The sequence below is a fragment of the Oppia nitens genome, unplaced genomic scaffold, assembly GCF_028296485.1.
Source record: "Oppia nitens isolate AA-2021 unplaced genomic scaffold, nextdenovo-longstitch-racon4-pilon3 scaffold3_pilon_pilon_pilon, whole genome shotgun sequence".
Taxonomy (NCBI): domain Eukaryota; kingdom Metazoa; phylum Arthropoda; class Arachnida; order Sarcoptiformes; family Oppiidae; genus Oppia; species Oppia nitens.
In genome coordinates, this window is record NW_026533221.1 from 6,846,891 (window position 1) to 6,869,423 (window position 22,533).

Consider the following 22,533-nt stretch of genomic DNA (forward strand, 5'->3'; position numbering starts at 1 on the left):
TGAGATTAAATTCAAATAACTTGACTGAAAATTATTTTGTTTTTCAAAATTTTATTTAAAATTATAAAGTAATTAAGTAATACAAAATCAAAAGAATCAAGGACAATTTTAAATTTAATGTTTATTGATTAATAAATTGATATATACTTTATATATATATATAGGTAATAGATTAGTCAGACTATAATAATCATGCAAAAGAGGAATTGAATAAATAGACATTAATTTTATTGTATTTTATTTTGTAATTATTTATTAAAAACGACTTTATATATAATTTTAGTGCTGAAAAAGAGTCATAATTATACTTCAAATAATCAGTTAAATGATTGATAACTTCAAAGATCTTTGATGTTTTCAAATTATGTCCAATAAATCCGATCGCCGACGACGTTAAGAAACGCCACACAAAATGCCAGAAAACGACTAATTGATCCTAAATTTGACGCAATAGGCAAATGCAATCTAATTGATTCAAACATATTAATAATTCAATAATAAAGCAAATATTAAGCAAAACATCTATCGTTTTTATAAATCAAAAAATATCTATTTTTCTTTTTTTAAATAATTATAAAATTCATTATTTTTAAATCTTTAAAATATAAAAAATATCTTAAATTATTTTAGTTTAACAAAAAAAACAGTTCACAAAATATTGCAGAGAGAAGACATCTCTTTTCCCTTAACGATAACATCTGACTTCATGGGTTCTGATGTCTCCATTGGTTCCAATGATTGAGCTGTTGTTTGTGTTTGAAGATTTGATGCCTTCATTTTGATAACAAACCCTCCCTGTTGTAGAACAATCTTGTCTTCAGATACCTCCGCATCATTTGTCTTGTTGTTGACATTTTCTTCTTTATTTTCTTCTATTAGTTCTTTGGTCTCTAACATGTTGTCTACCAATTGATGATTTATTTCATTATTTACATTCAGAGGTATTTCAAACTCAATTACTTTTATGTCATCAATTGTTGGATCTGTCGATTCATTAATTTTATTATTAATCACATCAGATGTGTCAATGATTTCATTGACTGATGTTTCCATTTCTTCAACATTTTGTTCACTTTTTTTATTAACAGTTTCAGAGTCACTCATAACAGTTTGTAAATTATTTACTAATATATCACTATTAGTTTTACCAGAATTTATGTCCTCTGATTTGAGGGACTTATCTGTATTAATAGTACTGTTTTTGTCGTCATTAATACTTTCAGTTAATTCTCTTTCCATTCTCTCCTGTTGTGTCAATAAATCTTTATAACAAAACGGATGATATATTTTATTGTCATATTTGACTGCATTATTGAGTCTCCATTCCTCTTCTTCTTCACTCCAATTTTGATCAAACTTTTCCCTACAAACGGCACAAAAATTAAGTGATTCATCCTTTTCCGCTTTGACTGACATAATTGGTTCTTCTTCTTCGGTATCCATTTCTTTTTCTTTGTCTGAGTGAAAGAGTAGAGTTGTTTCATCCTCTTCAGTAACTTCATTGAAGTGAATCCACAAATTTAACGGATAAAACCAATTTCTTCTTAAAGACGTTGCATTTGAGTTTGGTTTTGTTTTTTCTCTTCTGTTTTGTCTAAAATGCCAGTCAAGATGTTTTGCATACCGTGTCTTATCACTGCCTTCCGTTTGGTCGTTATCCTCATCAAAACGTAGAGAACAATTAGTACATTGAATACCATTATAAAGAGCGGACACAACATTTGGACGGATTATCTTTAATGAGTCTGAAGTTAATTCAATTGGTATTTCAGGTTTACGTTTAGATTCTTTTTTAGAGTCTTTTTTTGGTAACTTTTTGTTATCATTTTGTATTGTTTTTGACTCATTTCGTCCATCATTAGTATCATTGCTATTATTATTATTAATGATGTTATCATTATTATTATTATTACTATTATTATTATTACTACTATTATTGGTATCATTTTTATCAGCAGCTGAAGTGTTATTAAGAAATCCTGCGGCAATCAGTCTTGAAAGCAAACCGCTGACATCAGTGGATTTATTTTCAATCACAGATGTGTTGTTCATAGTGTTCATCCCAGAAGTGGCTTTGTTTTTAATTTGTTGCCATAAATCAAATTTGCGATCATCTGATAGTTTCACACGAGGTGTAGGTCCATCTAATTGGATGGTATGTGTTCTTATACTGTCGCCATCAAACTTCACTTGAATGGGTGGACCTCCAAATTTTGCGGCATATGATTGACCATTTAAAATAATCTCTTTAGCAGGTCCACCAAATTTAATTCGTTGCGGACATGGAACAGTTATCGGATAAAACACTTGATCTGAACAACCAAATTCAAGGTATATAAAATCATGACATCCGCGGTCACAGTCATAGAACACTTTGGTGGGCTTTCCTTCAAAACTGATTTGTCTCGGATCTAACAGTTGTGATTCAACATTGATTAAGTCACTGAACGGTGCATTTGGCGGTGCATTTAATAACACGACTGCAACGGAATCATCCAAATAAAATATTTTTCTGAGTTTGCCGTCGACTAACATTGTAAAGGTATCATTGGGTTCATTAACTACAGGAGTGGTCACATTGTTCATCAAATTAATTTTATGCATTTCCATTATCTGTCGTTCCACTTCTTGAGTCAATATATCGTGATCAGCACTACTAATAGCTCCCATTCGTAACTTTTCATGAGCTGCAGTCATCATTGCAGAATCCATTGTGTCTTTCCTATAATCTCTGTCCTGTCCCCACGGGATAAACATGGATTCAATTGGATTCGGTGAATGACTGGAGATCACATTAGATACACTTATATGACTGGGATGGGCTCGTATTGAACTTAATGATGTCGAAACATTTGATTCAATTGTTGAAGTAATGTTAAGCATTTCCGGTTGAGCCAATATAGTTGGCGCCGGTATGGTTGTTGGAACAGTAGTTGGTTGAGATGGCAGTAATTTAGAGGTATGCACTCCTGCTGAGGATATAATCGGAGGCATTGTAACGGTATTTTGCTGAGGAAGGAATGCTTTACTATTATTAGGTGATAAACTTTTAGTAGGTCTGTGATTATTTTGTCTCATTGTATACGAAGGATTGCTTCGAACAACTGGTTGTGGACTTCCTTTGACTCTTTCATTTGAATTCCACCGATGAGGAGAACTTCGACTCTTTTGAGAACTACTATGACTGCTAGGACTGGGACTCCGTTGACTTCGTTTTCGTTTTTTAACTTTTTTCCCGTTCGGACTATTCGGTCGATTCAGATGTCGATTCAATAAATTTTTCTCTTCTTCCTAAAAATAGATAATAATTAGTAAAACAATATATTAGTATTTAACGCATTTATATATTACACTATTCTTAAATACTTCTCTGTATTGTTTGTTAAATAAATTAACACTTTTTTTTAATCCTAAATCTGTTTTACAATCAACTTTACATTTAACAATACATATTCATTTATTTGACATAATATTATTAGCAAAATTTCTAAATTTTAAGTAAGTATATATATAATTGTGTGTTTATATAAAAATATAATAAATTAAATATTTTATTTAACAAACAAGTATTTAAAAATAATGTATAAAAATATAATTTAGTTAACAAAATGAGATCATAGACACCAAATAATGGTAATAAAACAAAAATAATGAATTCATTTAAATATTTGAGGTCAACAACAATAACCTCAATCACTCGGATGTCTTCACTATGTTTTCTCTTTACATTCATGTTCTGCTTATCCAACTCGACCTTCTGTTTAGCCAATACTTCTTGTAGTTGAAGTATTTCGTTTTGTTTTTGTAATAACTGTTTCGCCATCTCTGAGTCGGGTCCCGAAGATATTGTTGGATGACGATTAGGATCGTTGAAAAATTTGGGATTTATGTGTACCTGTTGTTGGGGTGCACTCGGCGTTGGCCTTACACCTGACTGAACCAATGGTTTCGTTGAATTCTTGGTATTCTTTGTAGTCGAGGCCGTGGAAGTGATATCTGGTTTGGGAGCTGTGATAGGCCAGGCCGGGTCCAACTGGTTATGTATGCGGACATCGATAGCATATAGTTTTTTGTGATGAAATATGTCGGCCCACGTCTGTCGCAACTTATACAGTGATAATCGTGTTTTTTCGTCCACTTTCTCGAAGACATCACAAAACGTAGAGACAATGTTTTGAGTAAATAAATTCACGTAAGTATTGCCCACATTCTTGATGATTGAGTCCAATAAATACAGAATCGGTAACTTCTTGTCATTTGACACCTCGTGAAGTCGATGTTCAATACACGACACTATTTGTGGCGCTTTCGTGTCCTTATAGTCTTCAGATAACATCGTTAACAGATTTATCAATGGTTTTGAATTGAATGTCAATCCATTCAGTTCCGACTTATATGCCGTCAGATCTGAGTCCACTTCAGATGAGTCCATCGCTCACATCAACTACTGGTCAGTTTGTGGTCCACTTGTGGTGATAATCACAATAAGGAGTAAACAATGAAATCAATGATTGTTTTCAATGCGTTATGACTTTCATGACATTCATTAAGACATCGATTGATTCATTGATGGACTCATTGGTCACTAATATGAATGTAATTCATATGAATCAGTGTTTCGATGGACAACAATGTCATGGCTTTAGAATAAATTGCATTTAATTAAAGCAAATGTTGTAATCATTGCACAACTATTTACATGTATTTCAATCTATTATTGTATTATTAATAGACATATATTTTTCCACAACTGACACAACACACACACACAACACATACAACACAGTCATACAAATACAACGTTATGTTTAAACAAAAATTACTTTAAAAATATAGTTTTATGGGAGAGAGTCTTAAACAGCGGCGGCGGCGATGATAGCGGCGATGCTATTAATTACAATTATCTGGTCAACAATAAATTTGATTAAAAAGTGACCAATAGCAATGTTCTAGATAATTTTAAACTGAATAAAATTGTAATTGATCATTTTTAAATTAATTGTATGATTGGCCATATAATATATATTCGACTGTTTAAAAAATTTATAAATGATAGTCGACTGCAATTATCTGGCCAATCATATAATTAATTAAACAATGACCAATAACAATTTTATTTAGTTTAAAATTATCTACAACATTGCTATTGGTCACTTTTTAATCAAATTTATTATTGACCAGATAATTGTAATTAATAGCATCGCCGCTATCATCGCCGCCGCCGCTGTTTAAGACTTTCTGGTTTTATGGTTTGGTTGTCAAGTGAATTGATATTTAATAAGTACTGTATTATACAGTAATTAAATGTTAAAATCATTTGTGCTTTTAATGAGATTTTCAATTTGCAATTAAGTTAATCACAATTAGGGTTTGTAATGATTCCCAAGGGAGGGAAGTTTTCTAATAAAATCCCTACAATTTTTCATGAAAATATGGAAAATACTTTATTTTCCCTCCCTAGCTCGTTAGAAGGGGAAAATAATTTATATTATTACAATAAATAGTACCAAAACTTAAATATTTTGAATAAAATATAATTGAAATATTCAAAAATCAATAAAAAGTCATATTATTTATCAATACAATTCAAAATAAAGTTTAATATAACATTTGTTTTTTTAGAATTATAATAAAATGTGTTGTTTATGGTTCAATAGGTGGTGTACAAGGGAATAGATTCCCTGGGAATTCACAAAAGGTAGGAAACATAGGGATCTTTTGGAAATAAGACGAGGGATGAAATCATTACAAACCCTAACTATACTATATCTGTAGTATTCTATATATTTAATCATTTTTCATATGTCTTATTCAAATGCATTTACTAAAATCCAATGTAATCATAAGTAAAATATAATTTAAGTTATATTGTTAGCCAATAGTACAATATTATACTGTTTTTTAAATGTGTAAATATTTATATAACTTACACTATCAATGACTAATCTAATAATTTTTAATTTTTTAAAATATTAATTTTCTAAATTTTTTTCTTTAAAAAACTTTATATAAATTCATTGTATTAGAAAATACATAATGAAATGTGATATTAGAGTCAAAATGGATATTCTTGTTAAAATTAGATAAATTTTTACATAAAAATAAACTTAAAGTAAAATTACGTTAATTAGTTTGTATAATCTGCTCATAGTTTGTTATAAATTTAAAATAAACTTAACTTTATGTTTCTAAAATTACTGTATTGTAAAAAATCATAAAGTATAAGATTATATAAATGTATATCAATTGTAGTATTATTACTGAACTTTCATAAATGCATTATAATTATATAATATACTGTACAATTATAAACAATAATAATAATAAATTATTAATTAAATTATAATTTATTACCGGTTTATGTATTAATTTTATATATTACTGTATACTTTATATTTAGATATTTTCTTAATTCATCAGTGATTACCTTAAAAGAGAATAACTGTAATATATATAATAGAAATTATTACACATTTTATAATATACTAAAAATTTATGTTATTATACAATAATAGTATATAAAAATCATTTTATTTATAGCAAAAATTAGTGATTTACAATTTTGTTATACACTATTTAAGGAAATATGATTAATTATTCATAAATTTATATATAACATTTGTATCACAGAAATAAATAAAGATTACAAATAATAATTGTATATTAAAGCATTAAATTAATAAATACAAAAAATAATACTATTTATAATATTAAATATAATTAAATCTATTATTGTGTAGTTCGACGACTTTTTCTTTGTCTACTCATTACTTGTGTGTCAATCCTAATAAAAATTAAATCATAATAATTAAGTCATATAAATGTCAAAAATTGTCTAACATTTCAATAATCATCTGTATATCTATTTTTGGTATTATATACAGAATCATGTTTTATTTTCAACACTCAAATGATAACATTTTATATTATTGATATTTTATGGTTATTGTTGAATATATATAAGAGATTCATTCATCAATAGTAAAACATTTGCCAGAAAAGAGTCGTTAGTTTCGTAGCAAATATTGAGAACAAAATTTATAACAAAAGTCATATTAAGAAGTGAACAAATGTAGTGTCAATTATAGATAATTATAAGCGATTTCTTCATCATAACTGTTATTGAATAAAGTTTATTACATATTAATTGAAACATTTATACATTTGAAAAATAGAAAAAGGATATGACTTTTAGAAGTTAGAAGCAAACACTTGCAAAGCAATTGGGGAACATTGGGATCAATTGGGATCAGTTGGGATCAATTGTCATTTAATTGTCAACATGTCTTACGTTTTGACTGCTTCTGGTATTGCTATGTGTTCTATAGGCAACAAAGCACTCAATTCAGCCAAAGTGGACACAAATTTCAATTTCTTCGAAAACTTTGAACTTTATATATCAATTCAAATATGAATATTAGAACTAATTCATTGAAACAATTAATGAATACCTTATAAATGGTTTACTCATAATAATAAGTGTCTTCAACCAGAAGGTCGGGTGCACTAAATACAATCCTTTTAGATTCTTCTTCAATCTCCTATCAATCATATAATAACATCTCTTAAGCCATCCAAATGTTGGCATATTATTGCCCATAGAAGAGACACCAGCGTTGTGGAAGTATATGAGGATATAGTCGTCAGCAATCAAATTATGCAAAGTTGTCAACACATACCTATCAGTGGTTAGATATTGTGTTATATAATAATTATAAAATAACCAAATAATCAAACAAACAATTCATACATAAACAGGTGATCCATAACATAGTTGTAGTCTTTACGACTTCGATCGGGTAAATAACAAGAAGAAAATACTATTATTGCTGGACTCGTACCTTAATGTGTCAAATAAACATTTTTTAATTACTGATAAAAACGTAAATAATACACAATTATAACATTTTAGGCTAAAATATACTTTACCTGATTGATGACAATTCCCTATTGTATTATTTGAGTGAAAGTATCCGCCATGTGATATGACTTTCTTATACGGATCAATAACTTTCATATCAATCTGTTTGACATCACCTTCAGGTCCCATAGGACACGACTCTTTCCAAGCTCTTGATTCTTCCAATTCTTGTCGAGCACTTAACTCTTCAATATGTGATGCTTCTCCGTCTCCACTTTTATCTACCGGTAAATAAATTTAATGGAAATGGATTTTATTAAATCTATTAAATTATATATTTTTTCGAATTAACCATTAAATTCGTCGCTTTTGAAGAACTCTCTGTTAACCGGTATCTTCTTCTTTGTTGTGGACGGCCTTCGATTTAAACCTTTGTTTGAAGATTAATGTTATTAATAAATTTGTTAAAGAAAAATATTAAGACAAATAAATATGAAGCAAAGTATCAGAGCTTGAAATCAGTTCTTAATAATTCTTAATAGTTGTTAAAAAAGATGTAAAATGTTATAAAATGATGTAAACACCAGAAGAAAGGGTAGTGTTTCAGATATCAATGTCCTAACCTTTACTTTCACTTCCATCACTAATATTACTGGTATTTAATGAATTGGCACTAATTGGTTCAACATTTATAGAAAGTGGATGATTAGTATGAGTGGCACTGGACTCGTCCGGTACTATACCAGGACTTAAGTCATCGGAAGAGTTAAGAATCTGCTGAATATTAATTCGTGGACTGATTTTCTTTCTCTGGCTTTGTGTTAATGAAGTGTTTCTTTTAAAGGGAGTGCTGTTTATTTCATCTCTAATTTCTTCACTCAATGTTTGGCTTATATCTGATTCAGAGGTAGAACTGACATCATTGGGAACCGATAAAAACGATTGATTAAAAGCTTCAGAATTTTGTGAACCATTCATTTGCTTTTCGCTATTTTCATTGTTTTGTTCATTTATTTGTTTAGTTTGTAATTCATTTGATTGATTAACTTCTAACAAAATAAAATCAATAATCAAAATAAAATAACTAAAATACTACATAAATGCCAACTAAGTAACTATACCATCATTTAGTGTTTCTTCACTTAACGACAACTTTACTTTTATATCGTTAGGATTTATCTCTCTGTTGATATCATTATTATCGGTAAAAACTGGTTGAATCGATTCGGGACCAAATGAGTCGAAATCAAATTCAATTTCATTGTTAATACCAATGCCATTGTTTAAAGTCCAGTGATGGTCTAAATCGTGTTCATCTTTGTCATCATTGTTAGGATAATCACCAACCAATTCTCCAACAAACGAATCTTCTATATATGAGCCATAGACTGATTCCGGATTATTTACTTTATGATTATCAATGTTTGGTATTTCAAGCTCTGATTCTTTATTCATTATATTGTGAGTACCATTAGTTGTGTCTATTTTTTACGTAAAAACAAAAAATATTAATAAATGATTTAAATCTAACCTTTTAAAGGGGAAGACGGAAAATAGTTTTCGGCCTAAATATTAACAATAATTGTAAAACAAAGTTAATATAACAACAATTAGCATAAAAAACGAGACAACTTTTTCAAACAATCGTAAACATAATCAGACCTCTGTTTCGACATAACTATATTGTGGAGACTCAAGAAAATCTACAGTTTCGGGAATATAATTGAGAACAAACTCTGGATCCACGTCTGCAGTGGAGAGCGCTTTCAACAACTTTTTCCGATTATTCGGAGATTTGTTGCTATCATCTGATACTATGGTAAATAAAATTTATATAACAATACAAGAAAGAGACTCATTTACAGTTATACAGTATTACAATAACATTAAACCTCGTATTCGTACAAATATTTATTCCACAAAATAAGACAAAATTGTTAATTAATAAATTATGTAAAAATTTATAACTAATTAAATAGTACCGTAAATATAAATAAATTAATAAACAAATTGTTAAATACCGGTTCCGTTTGTTTCGTAAATCGATGAAATTAAAGGCATTATTTGCTTTCTGGAGGCCTTAACATTGTTTTGTTTATAAATTCTTAAATCTTTTAAATCTTTAACTAAACTTAATTCTAATCCATTGCTTTCCGATTCTAATTTTGATGTAATCTTTTGAGAATAAAATTAAGAAAATATTGAATTATACATCAATTATGAAACTACCGGTAAGTAATAGATCTAAACCTTTGTCATAAGACTTGTATTTTTGGTAAATACAGCCAAATCACGTCCTATACAATCATTATTTGTATTATCAATTCCTAACAGAATAATGGCCTCAAACCGATAATTTTCATTTGAAGATAACTCATAAAATAAAGTTCGTTTAGATTCTAAATCCATATTAGACACCAATTGACCCGAAATCGATGATATTATAATTCTTGTATTTGCAACCATTTTCTTGTCCTTAAATAACAACTGTTCAAAGGTTAGATGATTTGTCGAGTTCTTGGCATTACTTAATTGTTTATAACATTCAGATCGCGAAATGGATTTGTCCTCAATTATAGACTCTAACTCTTTGATAACATTTTTATCTCTTTCACTATATTTTTGAGCACTATCTGAGAAATTAAGGGTATCTATAATTTGATAAAATATTAATATATAATAAAAGTTATATAAAATAATACAAATCACTTAATCAATAGTAAGCCTGACCTAAAACAATGGTCCCGAAGAACATAAGCGCCAATTGTGTATCATTTCTTAATTTACTTTTAAGAAATTTTTCGGCGACAAGTGTTGAACACGAACCGACATTCAAATCAATCAACAGTTTTGATGGATCAGATACCAGGCTTTTGGTGGTATCATATTTATGGTGATCTATTATCTCAATTATCTCACCAATTCTGGCCAATTGATCATTACTGTTGTGGTCCACTAAAGTTATCAACACTTTCTCTGTTAATAATTATTACAATAAATAAATAAATGAAAATTATTGTTTTGATAATAATGTTGTTTAATAAATATAGTAATAGATTAATACTTGTCTTAAGCAGTTCCCAATTGATTTCATCTCTGCAGATGAGATCCTCGCAATTCAAGTGAACTGAGTTTTCAAACCAAAAGATCACTTCAGTCTTTAACGACAATTCATTTCGGGTGGCATTCAATATGGGAACAACCAGTCTTTGGTGATAATCTCCAGACTATAAATGTATATAAAGTGTTACAAAAAACAATACCATATATGACATGATATTGACATACATTGTATTCAATGTGTTTAATGAAAGCGAGTCCAACAGCACTGACAGCTGAATCCAAATCACAGCTTTCATTGCCAACAACCAACTCGACCGGTGAGGACAACGAAGATAATTGTTTCTATAGTTGCAAATCAAGTAAAGACAATCAAATCAATTGATTCAATTAGAGACAAACCAATTGTTTTTTGCAATTTTCCAAATAGTTATCCATTGATGGCTTCAATCAGTCATTTAAGTGATAAAACAAAGCAATAATCAAATATTTTTTGATTAACAAGTGATTAGTAAATCATTACAAGACATCTGTTTAGTCAATAATATAAACAATTTTATAAATTATTAATAAAATCGGTGTTTAAGTCAAACACTTGTTAAGTGTTATGTCATTGATATGAATGAGTGCTGACTATTGAGTATTGGATTGAGTATTGCATTGAGTATTGAGTCGATTAGCGATCAAATGTAATGAAATGGACTTAAGTTTAAAAGGAAACATAACTTTCAGCTGACATATAGTAATACTCTATAGAGTAGACATCAATTCAGTCACTCTTTAGCACTGATTATACCGGATTGTGTTTATCATAAATACTGTACAAAATTATCCGTATATTATAAACTGCAAACATCTCTACATTGAATTACAATATTTACAAAATTGAGTCAATTGTTGGGCGTTTCAGACATCAGTGAAGCGATTATTGTTTTTTTGGATTCAATTGAGTGATAGTTAAGTGAAGTTATCATCGATTATACGGTTTGTTGTGATGGCCAGTCAAACACATGGCATTCAACAATTGTTGACCGCAGAGAAACGTGCGGCAGAAAAGGTTACATTTGATTAATTGTTTAACAATTGATATGAATTAATTGAATTGAATACCAATTGATCCAATAGGTCCAAGAGGCCAGAAAACGTAAAGCACGGCGACTCAAACAGGCCAAAGATGAGGCCAACGCAGAGATCGACAAATTTAAGGCCGAAAGAGAAAAACAGTTTCGAGATTATGAACGACAACATATGGGTTCCCGGTTTGACCATTGAGTTTGATATATGATATGATTGTATTGACATGTTTTACATTTTAGAGACGATATTGCGGCCAAAATAGAGGTCGAGACCCGCATTAAGATGGATGTCATGAATAAGACTGTTATGACTGCGAAAGACAAAGTAATTGAAGACCTGTTGGCTCGAGTTATATGCGATGTTAAGCCACAACTTCACCGAAACTTAAGACTCGAAGACTTGAAATAGTTTTTATTATTTTAGGTTTCATTTAAATGTAATACTAATTACATTCCGTTATATATTATATAGTAATATAACATTTTAGTCGAGAAATATATTAATTAATTATTATTAAATATTATATAATACAGTGAAAACATAACATTGTTTGAAAATCATTTATAAATTTTATTCAAATTAGAAATCAATACAAATTGAGTTGCAATATATGATTAATTGTATTTAATTGTATTTAAGACTGAATGTTAAGACAAAACATTGACATTTGGTATATGACTTACAGTACATATTAGGCATAACGTGTGTATGTATTCATTAATCAAGTTTAATAAACAAATATTCATTAATTGTTGGTTTAAATAATCAAATCAGCTATTAATTATCACAGCAATGGATATGAAAAATGAAAATTAATTAAAATATAAATAATTAACTAAAATAGAAATTATTATAATTGCAACAATTGGATAAAAGATATTATTTTTGTTATTACATTGACCACAATCTAACAGATGTGCAATACTGGGATTAAGGCACTGTAGTTACGTATTGTTCAATATTAGCTGTAAGAACAGGTATCACCAAATCATCCATATTAGGCATTACTAGCACTTTAGCAAACTCTGCACGTAGTTTACGCTCAATTATATCTGTTATATGACTGATACTAACTTCATGTTCACCCAACTTGGGTCGGGCGGACAGGACTAGATCGGGATTGCCTCTAAAACCATACCACAATCGATCGGTTGGCGGTTCAGGAATATTAATAGCTTTTCAGATAAATTTAATATAAATATAATAAATTTATTTAATATATCAGTTCTCTTGTCATACGAACCTAATGTTCCGTTCAGAGTTTGTATTTGAACTGTCAGTATAAGTGCAGTTTTGGACACCTCTTCCATGGCTCGCTTTACATATTTATTTTCTGACACTTTCTGAAAATAGGGGGAAGAAGCGATTTTATCGACAAATTTGAGAATCTTTTGTTGTTTTTTGGTGTTATCAGCGTCTTCGAGATCAACGGGAGGTTTCTCTTCTATTTCATCTTCAGAACTGCTAAGTATAGAATCGCTATCGTTGTCCGAAAGATCCAAATCAGGTCTTTCCGAAAAATTTTTCATTTCTTGTGCGCCATTAGCCTGTTCTTTAAGTTTCATTAAATTTAATTTGGTTTCCAAAGTCATTGTAAACCCTCCTATAATTTAAATTGTGAAAAATTATTTTTATTTAAACATTCAATGATCTCTTACCAGAGTAAGTGATATCAAAATCAATCCATAATCCTTTACTATCAACAATGGGTGGGTTCGGGACACTATTAAATGAAGGCAAAGTACTGCCGACATCTATTTCAGTGATAGTTAACGACTCCATAAAATAAGGAAGTCTTAAGCGCCGAAGTTTTCGTTGGATTTTTGCAGCGATATATGTCGACCAAAATGGTTCGTTCAATATATCAAAACAGATACGACCTATCAATGCGTTAAACCACGAAAGGGAAGACGTATTATCCGTTTTAAGTGTTACTAAATTATTAATAAAAAAATTGTAATCTATTTGTTTTGATAATATTAATAACTCTTTTGAAGGACTTGTGGGCGAATTAGACATCGAAGAAAAAGTTGTAGCGCTTTGTAAGGATCCGAGATCTAAGGATTGAGTTCGAGGCAATCGATCCATTTCGGTAGATATCGTATCGCAACTGGTATTAGGTGTGGGCGGATCTGACGCACCAATCAATGAATATAAGTTTTGTTGTATCTTTTCTCTCAATTTCCAAAACCACTCTTCTTTTTCACGACAATTACGAATAAATAAAATCAATTTAACAATATTTTTGGTTTTTATGTCTTCTAATTCAAGACAAATCGGATATTTTTTACTCCAAACGTATTTCTTTTGATTTCTGACACTTTTAGGCAAAAGAAGATAAACTCTTTTATGTAAAATTTTGGACAAATCGAAGAATCTTTGAGATATGAATACAGGCAATGAATTTGAATTTAACTTTTGCTTTTTCAAGTCGTGCTTAGGTTTGGATAGTCTTAGATTTGATCCCTGAAGACGAACATATATTAATTGAACTTTAAATCCTGAATCGCGTTCACCATAATTGCCTATAAACTCATAAACCCATCCTTTATGTATCTCATCATCTTTGGTAACATTAGTTATGATTACATCCTTTTTAATATTATTTTTTCTGCTGTCGGTTGGCGTCACAACTAAATAGTTAGAAATTAGATAAAAACCTAATACTGAAAACAGAATTACTGTCAAAATAAATCCAAACAATAATCCACTTATAAATGAAGGAACTGGAAGTGCCATCGATATAATCAAAGATATGAATGCAATTACTGCAGCCGTTATATTAACAATTCGGCTGTAATTATTTAGATGAAGCAATTGTCGAGTTTCGCACTTGTCTTCACATTTGTTGTCGATTTCCGGAACAATGGAAACCATAGGGTTTTCAAATGATTTACTTATAATGAGGTTTTCATTAACACTATAGCTATTATCAATTGACTGAATCTGTAAATCAGTTACCAATGGAATGGTTTCGTTGTCTTCACCGGACAAATGATTTATTTTATTTCTGTTATTCTCTTCATTTGTTTCATTCATCACATTTTTATTGACAATTGTTGTCTCTTTTTGGACATCATTATCACTAACATCGGTATTAATCGATTGTTTTAATTCTTTCTCTCGTTTTCTTTCGTCTATTTTCTCTTTAATCTTTATCTTCATGTCATTAAACCAATTGGAAGCAATACCCGACTCTTTGCTATTGTCTTCATCCAAACTCTTTGTCTTATTGAGCTTTGAGTTGAAGAAGTCTCGGACTGTGAGTCTATCTTTATTGGCCAACAAAGCACTCAAATGACTGGAATTGTGGTCATTGGCCGTCAAACTGTTATCAACCGATTCAATGGACAAATTGAGTGAAGTGTCCACTGAATCATTTGTTTCACTCAACTCTTCATTTGTTTGAATAACTTCTTCGAGCAAATCGTCTTCATTGCGATTGAACCGAAAAGTTGGAGTCCTTGTCCTCACCGCTCGTGACATCACTTTTGGATCAAATATTGTGCTATAATTGTGACTAAACTATTGGTTTATAAGAGTTAAACAAAGATATAAACAAATAGATATTCAAAATGATTGAGTCATTCAAATCATATTAATATTAATGACAACAAACATGTCTTTTAGTCAATCATTTAGAGACACATCTGTTGCAGTGATGACAACTCAAGAGTGCAGACAATGATTGTTACAAATGTGTTGCAAATCAACAATAATTAGTCAAAACATAGCATAAAATCAATTGTTTTTAATATATTTTCAATAAATGTTATTTCAATGCATTATTTGAACAACAATTTAACGCATTATGTAATCATTGCTCACTTGATATGCAATGTGTTGTGTATTATACAGTATTAAAGTGTTTATAGTATTACCTGTATATTGACATTGCATTCAATACAACACTTTCAATGCGCTAACCTATTAGTGATACAGTATATCACTCACTCATTCAGTACAATGTCTTTAATGACAAATCAAAAAATGCTATCAAATTATAATACTATTTATTAAAATTAAAATCGTTTTATTACTGCAATTAATAGTTTGCAGCAAATGTTACTATGCCTTGAAATGATGCTATAATTTCATGTTTAAAAAACACTTTCAAATCTAAATAGACGTTTATTTCCTTAAACTTATACAACAAAAATGATTATTTTAATTAAATATTAATAGTCTATATAATTATAATGCAATTTTAATTAATACTGTATAGCAATTATTTTAGTTTGCTTAACATTAGATAAGTAAAATAGTGATGCATTACAAATTATGCAACAATTTGCATTAAATCAATTTATAGATTATTATTAAATCAATAAATTAATTTTCCTATTAAACATCAAATTATAAAAATACAGATATTTTTAATTTCTAAGTTTTTTTCATATCATTTATTCATATAATATCAATATTTAAAAAAACAAAATCAGCATGGTCAATTACTCAGTGTATATAAATTTACTAATTAATTTTCTTTCGATTAATAAAATATTTGCTTACTATATATTATGTGAAAATAGCATTGCAATCAAAACTATTAAAAAATCAATTTCCATGTAATTTAAAACTTGTTAACAAATAACTTGTGATTTAAAAAATAAAATAAATGCATAGCAACTCTTTTTTCATAACTTAAGTTTACAAAAGTTTTATTTTAAAACATTATATCAATACAAACAAACAAAACATTTGAAATTCAAATTTTGAATTGTTTTATTAGTGTTTTATTGCAATTTATATTTTTTAAAAGAAAACATTGTTTAAAATTACTTTATTTGAAACTAGATATAAATTTATACATTAACTGTTTGTGAAAGTAGAAAATTTTATTATTTATTATTAGAATTATCATTATTATTATTATACAAATTACTATATTATAGCAATAGTCAAATAAATGTATAAATTATTTTTAAAAAATACTGAATTGTGCAAACTTTAAAAATTTATTTTTATATATTTTCTTAATTATAAGACAATTTGAAGTTTTTATCGCAAATTTTTTGAAGATTATATCTATATTTTATACAAACTTGAATTAATTTGATGGTACCATTGTCTATATAATAAACCGCAAACACTAAATGGTCTTTTTATAACTAAGCAAAAATGACAATTTGTTACAAAAATTATGTCACCTAGCTCATTTAATAAATGACAATAATATTTTTTATCATACAAAATGGTTTATTTGTGCATGTTAACATTTCCTATAATATATAACAAGTTACGTGAAATTGCCATTTTTTGCTTTGGTATGAATCCAGTGATATACAGTATATACCGGTATATATATCTATTGCTTTGACTGTCATATTAATTATATATTAAAAGTTAACCTAAAAAACACAATAGATATGATAACTGCTCATATAATTAGTCGATATTTGAATAGTTAACACATTTATTAGACTCACCACAGTTACTATCCATTGACTCTTGAGCTACTGTATATATTTTTGGTTAATATCTCAAATACAGTATAGTATACTGAGTATACTAAAAGTTACAGTATATTTAAGACAATGGCGGGGTATGGCATACGAGATGTGTTTTTAAATTAAAAATTATATAATATGATACATAAAGTAAAATTGCATTTATAACTAAATCCACAAATGTAATATTGTATTAAAAAAAATAAAATAAATTTTAATGCCATAATGTAATTAGTCTATAATATAATTTAAACTCTAAATTATACAGACTCTATAAATAAACTTTTTTAATAATTGGATATTTTTGAGAAAAAATGTGATTTAATTGAAAGTAAATATATCATAATTAAACTTTATTTCTAAATTAATTACTTTAAAAAATGATATGATATAATAAATTAACTATATAAATGTTTTTATAACTGCAGCAGAAAATATACTTTAAATTATAAATCAAAATATTTTTGTTTAATAAATATAAATTTAGTTTTATTTATTCTTTTAAATGAGAGAAACAGGTATTTAAAAAAAACTAAAAAGAGAACATAAATGATATCTTAAATATTGGTGACATAAAAGTGAGTGTTAAGGTCTAAGTAGTTTAAATAAAGGTAAGTACACTATGTATTATAGCAGTGTGTGAAAGTTAAAACCATGAAGTTAGCCCTAAAGGCTATTATATAGAGGAACGGGAGGTTAGCGCAAGCGTTACTCCATATGGTGTGTTGTTTTGCTTTTAGAACATTGAAGTTTAGGACATGAGCTTAATATCAATATAATAGTCAATAAGACAGGGCCTCCCATCATATCATGGGAAATACATTATATATTTAGTATTATTTAAGTTAATGATCTCATGTCATACCCCTCTTTCCGGTGCTAACAATGAAATTACTAGTATTTAATGGTCCGATCGTTTTGATTAAACATTAGACATGAGTTGCAAGTCAAGGACAGGTTGAATAAGACATGATTTTGTACACTAAAGCATATATTTGATGGTCCAGTGAAGTGATCTCTAGTTTATGGTAAGCGATGGGCGATCCGCAGTTCCAACAGTTTACTAAACACTTTGATCTCATGCCTCAACATATCAGAGCTCCTCAACAATGTTATAGGTATGAGTCGGTCAATACCACTAACATTGCTATCTTTTATTTAGTTAATAATTCAGAATATTCTTATAAATTATTTTTGTTTTGACATTTGTTTCATATATTTTAATCATTTTATATCATATTTTCAATAACTGTTTAAAAGACTTGTTCCGGACATTGACATCGATTGCTTGAAGTCACCAGAAAATGAAGTCATAAACAACTACGACATGAATTGTAAATCTAATAATGAAGTTATTATCTCCAATGAAATCAAAGATATCCAGTCTTTGAAAGAAAGGAAACGAAGAAAATTGCCGAAAATCCCTTGCAATCAAATTCGTATAAAAAATGATTTTTGTTTTTTTAAATTTCTTATATAATTTTTGAATTATAGCTTTCGAAGGTCTTTGGCAATCAGTGTCAACCACTGATGGTATACCACTATCTGAAGAGTTAGCCAAACCTCAAGTTATACATTATTTGCGACAAAACAAATGTCTAATACGTCAGGTATCGACAAATGTATTTTTAGAGATCAAAACTGATTCAAATGATGGAAAACCGATATCATTAAAACTCTATAATAAGGATCCAACTCTAAATAATGGTATCAATTCATCAGATGAAGATGATTATCGATTTGGTAGTGATTCCGGTAATTCATCAGCAATTAGTCCAATTGATGACTCTCTGACTTATGGTAATGGATTAGTTCATCAAAATGAAAGTCAAAAATTAAAATCATTGCAATTATTAGAGGCCACACATAGGGGTCTCTATAAGTTTGTTCCCCGACATAGTGATGAGCTTAAGATAGAAATAGGAGATCCAATTCACTTAAGCAAAGAAAATGACGATTTATGGTGTGAGGGCTATAATTTAAAAACAGGTGAAAAAGGCATATTTCCATCAGCATTGGTCACGGATATTGATTATTCAGAGTTTATGGTTGATCCCAATTGTGACGATAGTTTACCACTTATTAATATCAAAGTTAAAAAAGAAAGATATTTATTGGATTTCTTGGGATCGGTTGAAGTCAAAGAACAAAAAGGAAATCCTGTGTTATGCGAATCAGTTCGTCGAGTACTTGAAGCCAAGCCATCAGATATCGGTATGAATACTCCCAATCCATCCATTGTTGAGATTAGTGACTTAGGATTGAGAATGACTGATAACAAACCGGTGCCAATCAATAGTAGTAATAATCATATGATAAGTCATGACTACTTCTTTGCCTTAAAACACGTGACATTTTGTGGCTTTTATCCCGAAGATAATCGCTATTTTGGTTTCATTACAAAACATCCGACTGAAACTAGACTCGCGTGTCATGTATTCAAAGGCAAGGAATCGACTCGTGAAGTGACCGAAGCTGTCGGCCGAGCATTTCATAGACTTTATAACAGATTTATTGAGTTGTCGTATCCTATCGAAGAATTTTACATCGATTGAACAATTTTTCTGTTAAATATATGTTATAATATAAATAATATTTTAATTGTTATTCATTTACTATAAGTAACAGTATTTTGTTTTATGTTTCATTTAACTTTAATTGCCTTAATATTATGCATATTTCAATTTAATAAGTTATATTACAATTCATTACTATATGACTGATATTAAAAGTTACATTTTGATCTCATTTATAAATACGTTTGAATAATTATGATACTGTATTTTAAACGTATAAACTTAAAACTATAGAAATGTTATGTTAGCCATTTACACTGTTTTGTTAATAATATTGAAATTTATAAAAAGATCAATTATAAGTTGTCTCCAGAAAAATTCAATATTAAAAATTCATTATATATATACATTTGTAAGATAATGTATAATAAATTTAATTAAATTCTATTTTTAAATAATTAATTATTACTAATTAATTTCAAAAATCATTTATTCTACTAAATTAAAAGATTCCTAAGTTATATTTTACACTGGAATTTAGTTTAAATTTACTGTAATATAAAGTTTACATTGATTATCAATTAACTTTTGTATACAATAATTGAATTTACAAATTTAATAACTAATATAATTTTCAAGTGTTATATATAAAATATTTTATTATTATTATATTTAAAGGTTACTTAATTTTTGTCACTTTTTAAAATTTTTGTTTTTAAGTGTAGAATAAAAAATAGTGTATTTGAATGTTTATTAATAAATAATTTATTGTTTTCATTATCATTTTCATATATTTATATTACTAAATACCTAATTTAATTAATTTACATACATATAAATTATAATCTTATAACACTATTATTTAAAATACTTTATATGCTTTCATAAAATAATTATGAATGTGAAAACAAATAGCAACAAAATTTTTAAAAATATATTGAGTTAAAAACAGTATTCAAGTTACTGTACAGAGATTTACTAACAAAATATGATTATTTTTTAAAAATATAAATTGATAGTGAATTAATTATAATATATTTGAGCTTATTTATTAAATTATTATAGAATTTATTGAAATTCAGTTTAAAACTATCCTATTAAATTAGTTAGATATGTTTTAATAGCAATATTATAAAATAAAAAATTTTTACTAATTTTTATGTTAAAATCTAAAAATTAAAAAAAATATTATCCTAATAAATCCAATTTATTAATTTATTTTTCATTATCAATAGACAATTTATAGATATTAATGCTTATAAGTTATAATTAGTAATACTATAATTATTAATGGTTGTAAATTCTACATTGTTGCTACAATTTAATACTACTATATGATTAAAATTTTAATTATTATTAAATAGAGTAAAATTGTTTTTATAATAATTAAGTGATAACTTTGTACAAACAATAAATATTATTAAATCTATTAAGTAAATTATATAGTATTAAGATTTTATATAAGGAGTGGTTTAGTCCTAAAAAAACTTTGAATAATCTTAATAAAACCTCAAAGTTTAATCAAAGAGTTATTTATAATATTTATATTGTATTTTTATATTATAGTATATATTAATATTGTTATTCAATAGTCCGGAAATGTGGTTTATACAGGTATATTAATAGACAGGTATCCAATAGCATAGGTAGGGATGGTCACCATAACATACAAGTGATGTTAGTTACTTATAATAAACAGTTGCTCTAAGTTAGCACTAACCTAACAAACAGCTAAAATAAAGGTAAACTAGTAATACAACAATTTATATATTAATATGAAGTGTTTCTAAATGATAGGGCAGTGCCTGTTATGTGATGAACATCAGGACATACTTGTCATTTGTTTGCAATTTTTATTAACAACTTTTTAAATCATCTGATATTTGGTCAATATTTGTCTTTTTAAACTTTCATTATGTGATTACATAACATATTTATAAATGATTTGAAATGTTTAATACAAAGCACTGTTTTGTATTACAACTTTGATAACAAAAATGTATTTGATTTTTGTGGTTCCCTTAAGTCAAACAATCCTATGGTTCATAAGCTTTACTCTTCATATGATTTCATTGTTTTTCAATCATTGGGGTGTATTTGAGGCCAAAACTGATTTAGGTATTGATTTAACTATAAAACTTATTTTCTATTAAAAGTATACAATAAATGAGACATTGAAATGAAATTGATAGGACTGCCAGAAGAGAGAGGACATTACGGTCTATGGGGTCTGTGCTCAATAAAAGCGCCTCATTTTCGTGATAATTGTGATCCGTTGGACACATTCTTCAAACCTCCACACCATATGCTTGTGGCCGGTATTATGGGTGCCATACATGCCGTAGTGTTGGGTCTTTTCTTGCCATTTGCATTATTAAGATTAAAACAATTGAAGATTAATAAACCAGACTTTATTATCAAATCTACATTACTTCATAACATTAAACTTTCATTTATTACATTTTCATGTAATTATAAAAATTATAAATATTTGAAAAAATTATTTATGTTATTTTGACTTTATTTTGACAGTAATTTTAACAACTATAACAATAATATTAACTACAGT

General features: G+C 28.0%; 5 protein-coding genes across 6 annotated transcripts; 2 read left to right on the forward strand and 3 right to left on the reverse strand.

Moving 5' to 3' along the window:
- Window positions 1-648: 648 nt before the first annotated feature.
- LOC128958644 (polyadenylation and cleavage factor homolog 11-like) lies at window positions 649-4,757 on the reverse strand. The gene is made up of 2 exons (XM_054304540.1): window positions 3,689-4,757; window positions 649-3,291 (listed from the first exon to the last, which is right to left on the reverse strand). Exons 1-2 carry the CDS (start codon window positions 4,430-4,432, stop codon window positions 649-651), a joined length of 3,387 nt encoding a protein of 1,128 aa, XP_054160515.1. The 5' UTR covers window positions 4,433-4,757.
- A 1,953-nt stretch (window positions 4,758-6,710) lies between these two features.
- LOC128958421 (uncharacterized) lies at window positions 6,711-11,650 on the reverse strand. 2 transcript variants are annotated; one of them, XM_054304273.1, is made up of 14 exons: window positions 11,324-11,650; window positions 11,150-11,266; window positions 10,926-11,088; window positions 10,592-10,837; window positions 10,112-10,512; window positions 9,883-10,036; window positions 8,983-9,342; window positions 8,485-8,910; window positions 8,214-8,291; window positions 7,930-8,142; window positions 7,751-7,841; window positions 7,452-7,679; window positions 7,292-7,390; window positions 6,711-6,784 (listed from the first exon to the last, which is right to left on the reverse strand). In XM_054304273.1, the coding sequence occupies exons 1-14, from the start codon at window positions 11,357-11,359 to the stop codon at window positions 6,730-6,732; spliced, it is 2,667 nt and encodes an 888-aa protein (XP_054160248.1). In that variant the 5' UTR covers window positions 11,360-11,650; the 3' UTR covers window positions 6,711-6,729. The 2 variants fall into 2 exon arrangements, with proteins under 2 accessions (XP_054160248.1, XP_054160250.1); XM_054304275.1 differs by lacking the exon at window positions 8,485-8,910.
- A 141-nt stretch (window positions 11,651-11,791) lies between these two features.
- LOC128958424 (V-type proton ATPase subunit G-like) lies at window positions 11,792-12,555 on the forward strand. The gene is made up of 3 exons (XM_054304278.1): window positions 11,792-11,978; window positions 12,047-12,180; window positions 12,238-12,555. The coding sequence occupies exons 1-3, from the start codon at window positions 11,916-11,918 to the stop codon at window positions 12,404-12,406; spliced, it is 366 nt and encodes a 121-aa protein (XP_054160253.1). The 5' UTR covers window positions 11,792-11,915; the 3' UTR covers window positions 12,407-12,555.
- Window positions 12,556-12,805: 250 nt separating this feature from the next.
- Window positions 12,806-15,961, reverse strand: LOC128958422 (testis-expressed protein 2-like). Its single transcript, XM_054304276.1, has 3 exons — window positions 13,657-15,961; window positions 13,242-13,601; window positions 12,806-13,173 (listed from the first exon to the last, which is right to left on the reverse strand). The coding sequence occupies exons 1-3, from the start codon at window positions 15,482-15,484 to the stop codon at window positions 12,929-12,931; spliced, it is 2,433 nt and encodes an 810-aa protein (XP_054160251.1). The 5' UTR covers window positions 15,485-15,961; the 3' UTR covers window positions 12,806-12,928.
- Window positions 15,962-18,395: 2,434 nt separating this feature from the next.
- Window positions 18,396-20,003, forward strand: LOC128958035 (JNK-interacting protein 1-like). Its single transcript, XM_054303851.1, has 3 exons — window positions 18,396-18,566; window positions 18,709-18,887; window positions 18,943-20,003. Exons 1-3 carry the CDS (start codon window positions 18,484-18,486, stop codon window positions 20,001-20,003), a joined length of 1,323 nt encoding a protein of 440 aa, XP_054159826.1. The 5' UTR covers window positions 18,396-18,483.
- Window positions 20,004-22,533: the final 2,530 nt, after the last annotated feature.

Bases quoted from the DNA above. Each gene is read 5' to 3' on its own strand.
- LOC128958644 (XM_054304540.1), bottom strand. From the start codon at position 4,432: ATGGACTCATCTGAAGTGGACTCAGATCTGACGGCATATAAGTCGGAA. The intron at 3,292-3,688 runs GTTATTGTTGTT...ATCTATTTTTAG, and splicing joins AAGACATCCGAGTGATTGAG to GAAGAAGAGAAAAATTTATT.
- LOC128958421 (XM_054304273.1), bottom strand. From the start codon at position 11,359: ATGGATAACTATTTGGAAAATTGCAAAAAACAATTG. The intron at 9,343-9,882 runs GTATTTAACAAT...CGTAAAAAATAG, and splicing joins TTACGAAACAAACGGAACCG to ACACAACTAATGGTACTCAC. The intron at 8,292-8,484 runs GTTAGGACATTG...CTTCAAACAAAG, and splicing joins TGATGGAAGTGAAAGTAAAG to GTTTAAATCGAAGGCCGTCC.
- LOC128958424 (XM_054304278.1), top strand. From the start codon at position 11,916: ATGGCCAGTCAAACACATGGCATTCAACAATTGTTGACCGCAGAGAAA. The intron at 11,979-12,046 runs GTTACATTTGAT...TTGATCCAATAG, and splicing joins AGAAACGTGCGGCAGAAAAG to GTCCAAGAGGCCAGAAAACG. The intron at 12,181-12,237 runs GTTTGACCATTG...TTTACATTTTAG, and splicing joins CGACAACATATGGGTTCCCG to AGACGATATTGCGGCCAAAA.
- LOC128958422 (XM_054304276.1), bottom strand. From the start codon at position 15,484: ATGTCACGAGCGGTGAGGACAAGGACTCCAACTTTTCGGTTCAATCGC. The intron at 13,602-13,656 runs GTAAGAGATCAT...TTTAAATTATAG, and splicing joins TTTTGATATCACTTACTCTG to GAGGGTTTACAATGACTTTG. The intron at 13,174-13,241 runs GTTCGTATGACA...TTATCTGAAAAG, and splicing joins AACTCTGAACGGAACATTAG to CTATTAATATTCCTGAACCG.
- LOC128958035 (XM_054303851.1), top strand. From the start codon at position 18,484: ATGGGCGATCCGCAGTTCCAACAGTTTACTAAACACTTTGATCTCATG. The intron at 18,567-18,708 runs GTATGAGTCGGT...ACTGTTTAAAAG, and splicing joins GCTCCTCAACAATGTTATAG to ACTTGTTCCGGACATTGACA. The intron at 18,888-18,942 runs GTATAAAAAATG...TTTGAATTATAG, and splicing joins AATCCCTTGCAATCAAATTC to CTTTCGAAGGTCTTTGGCAA.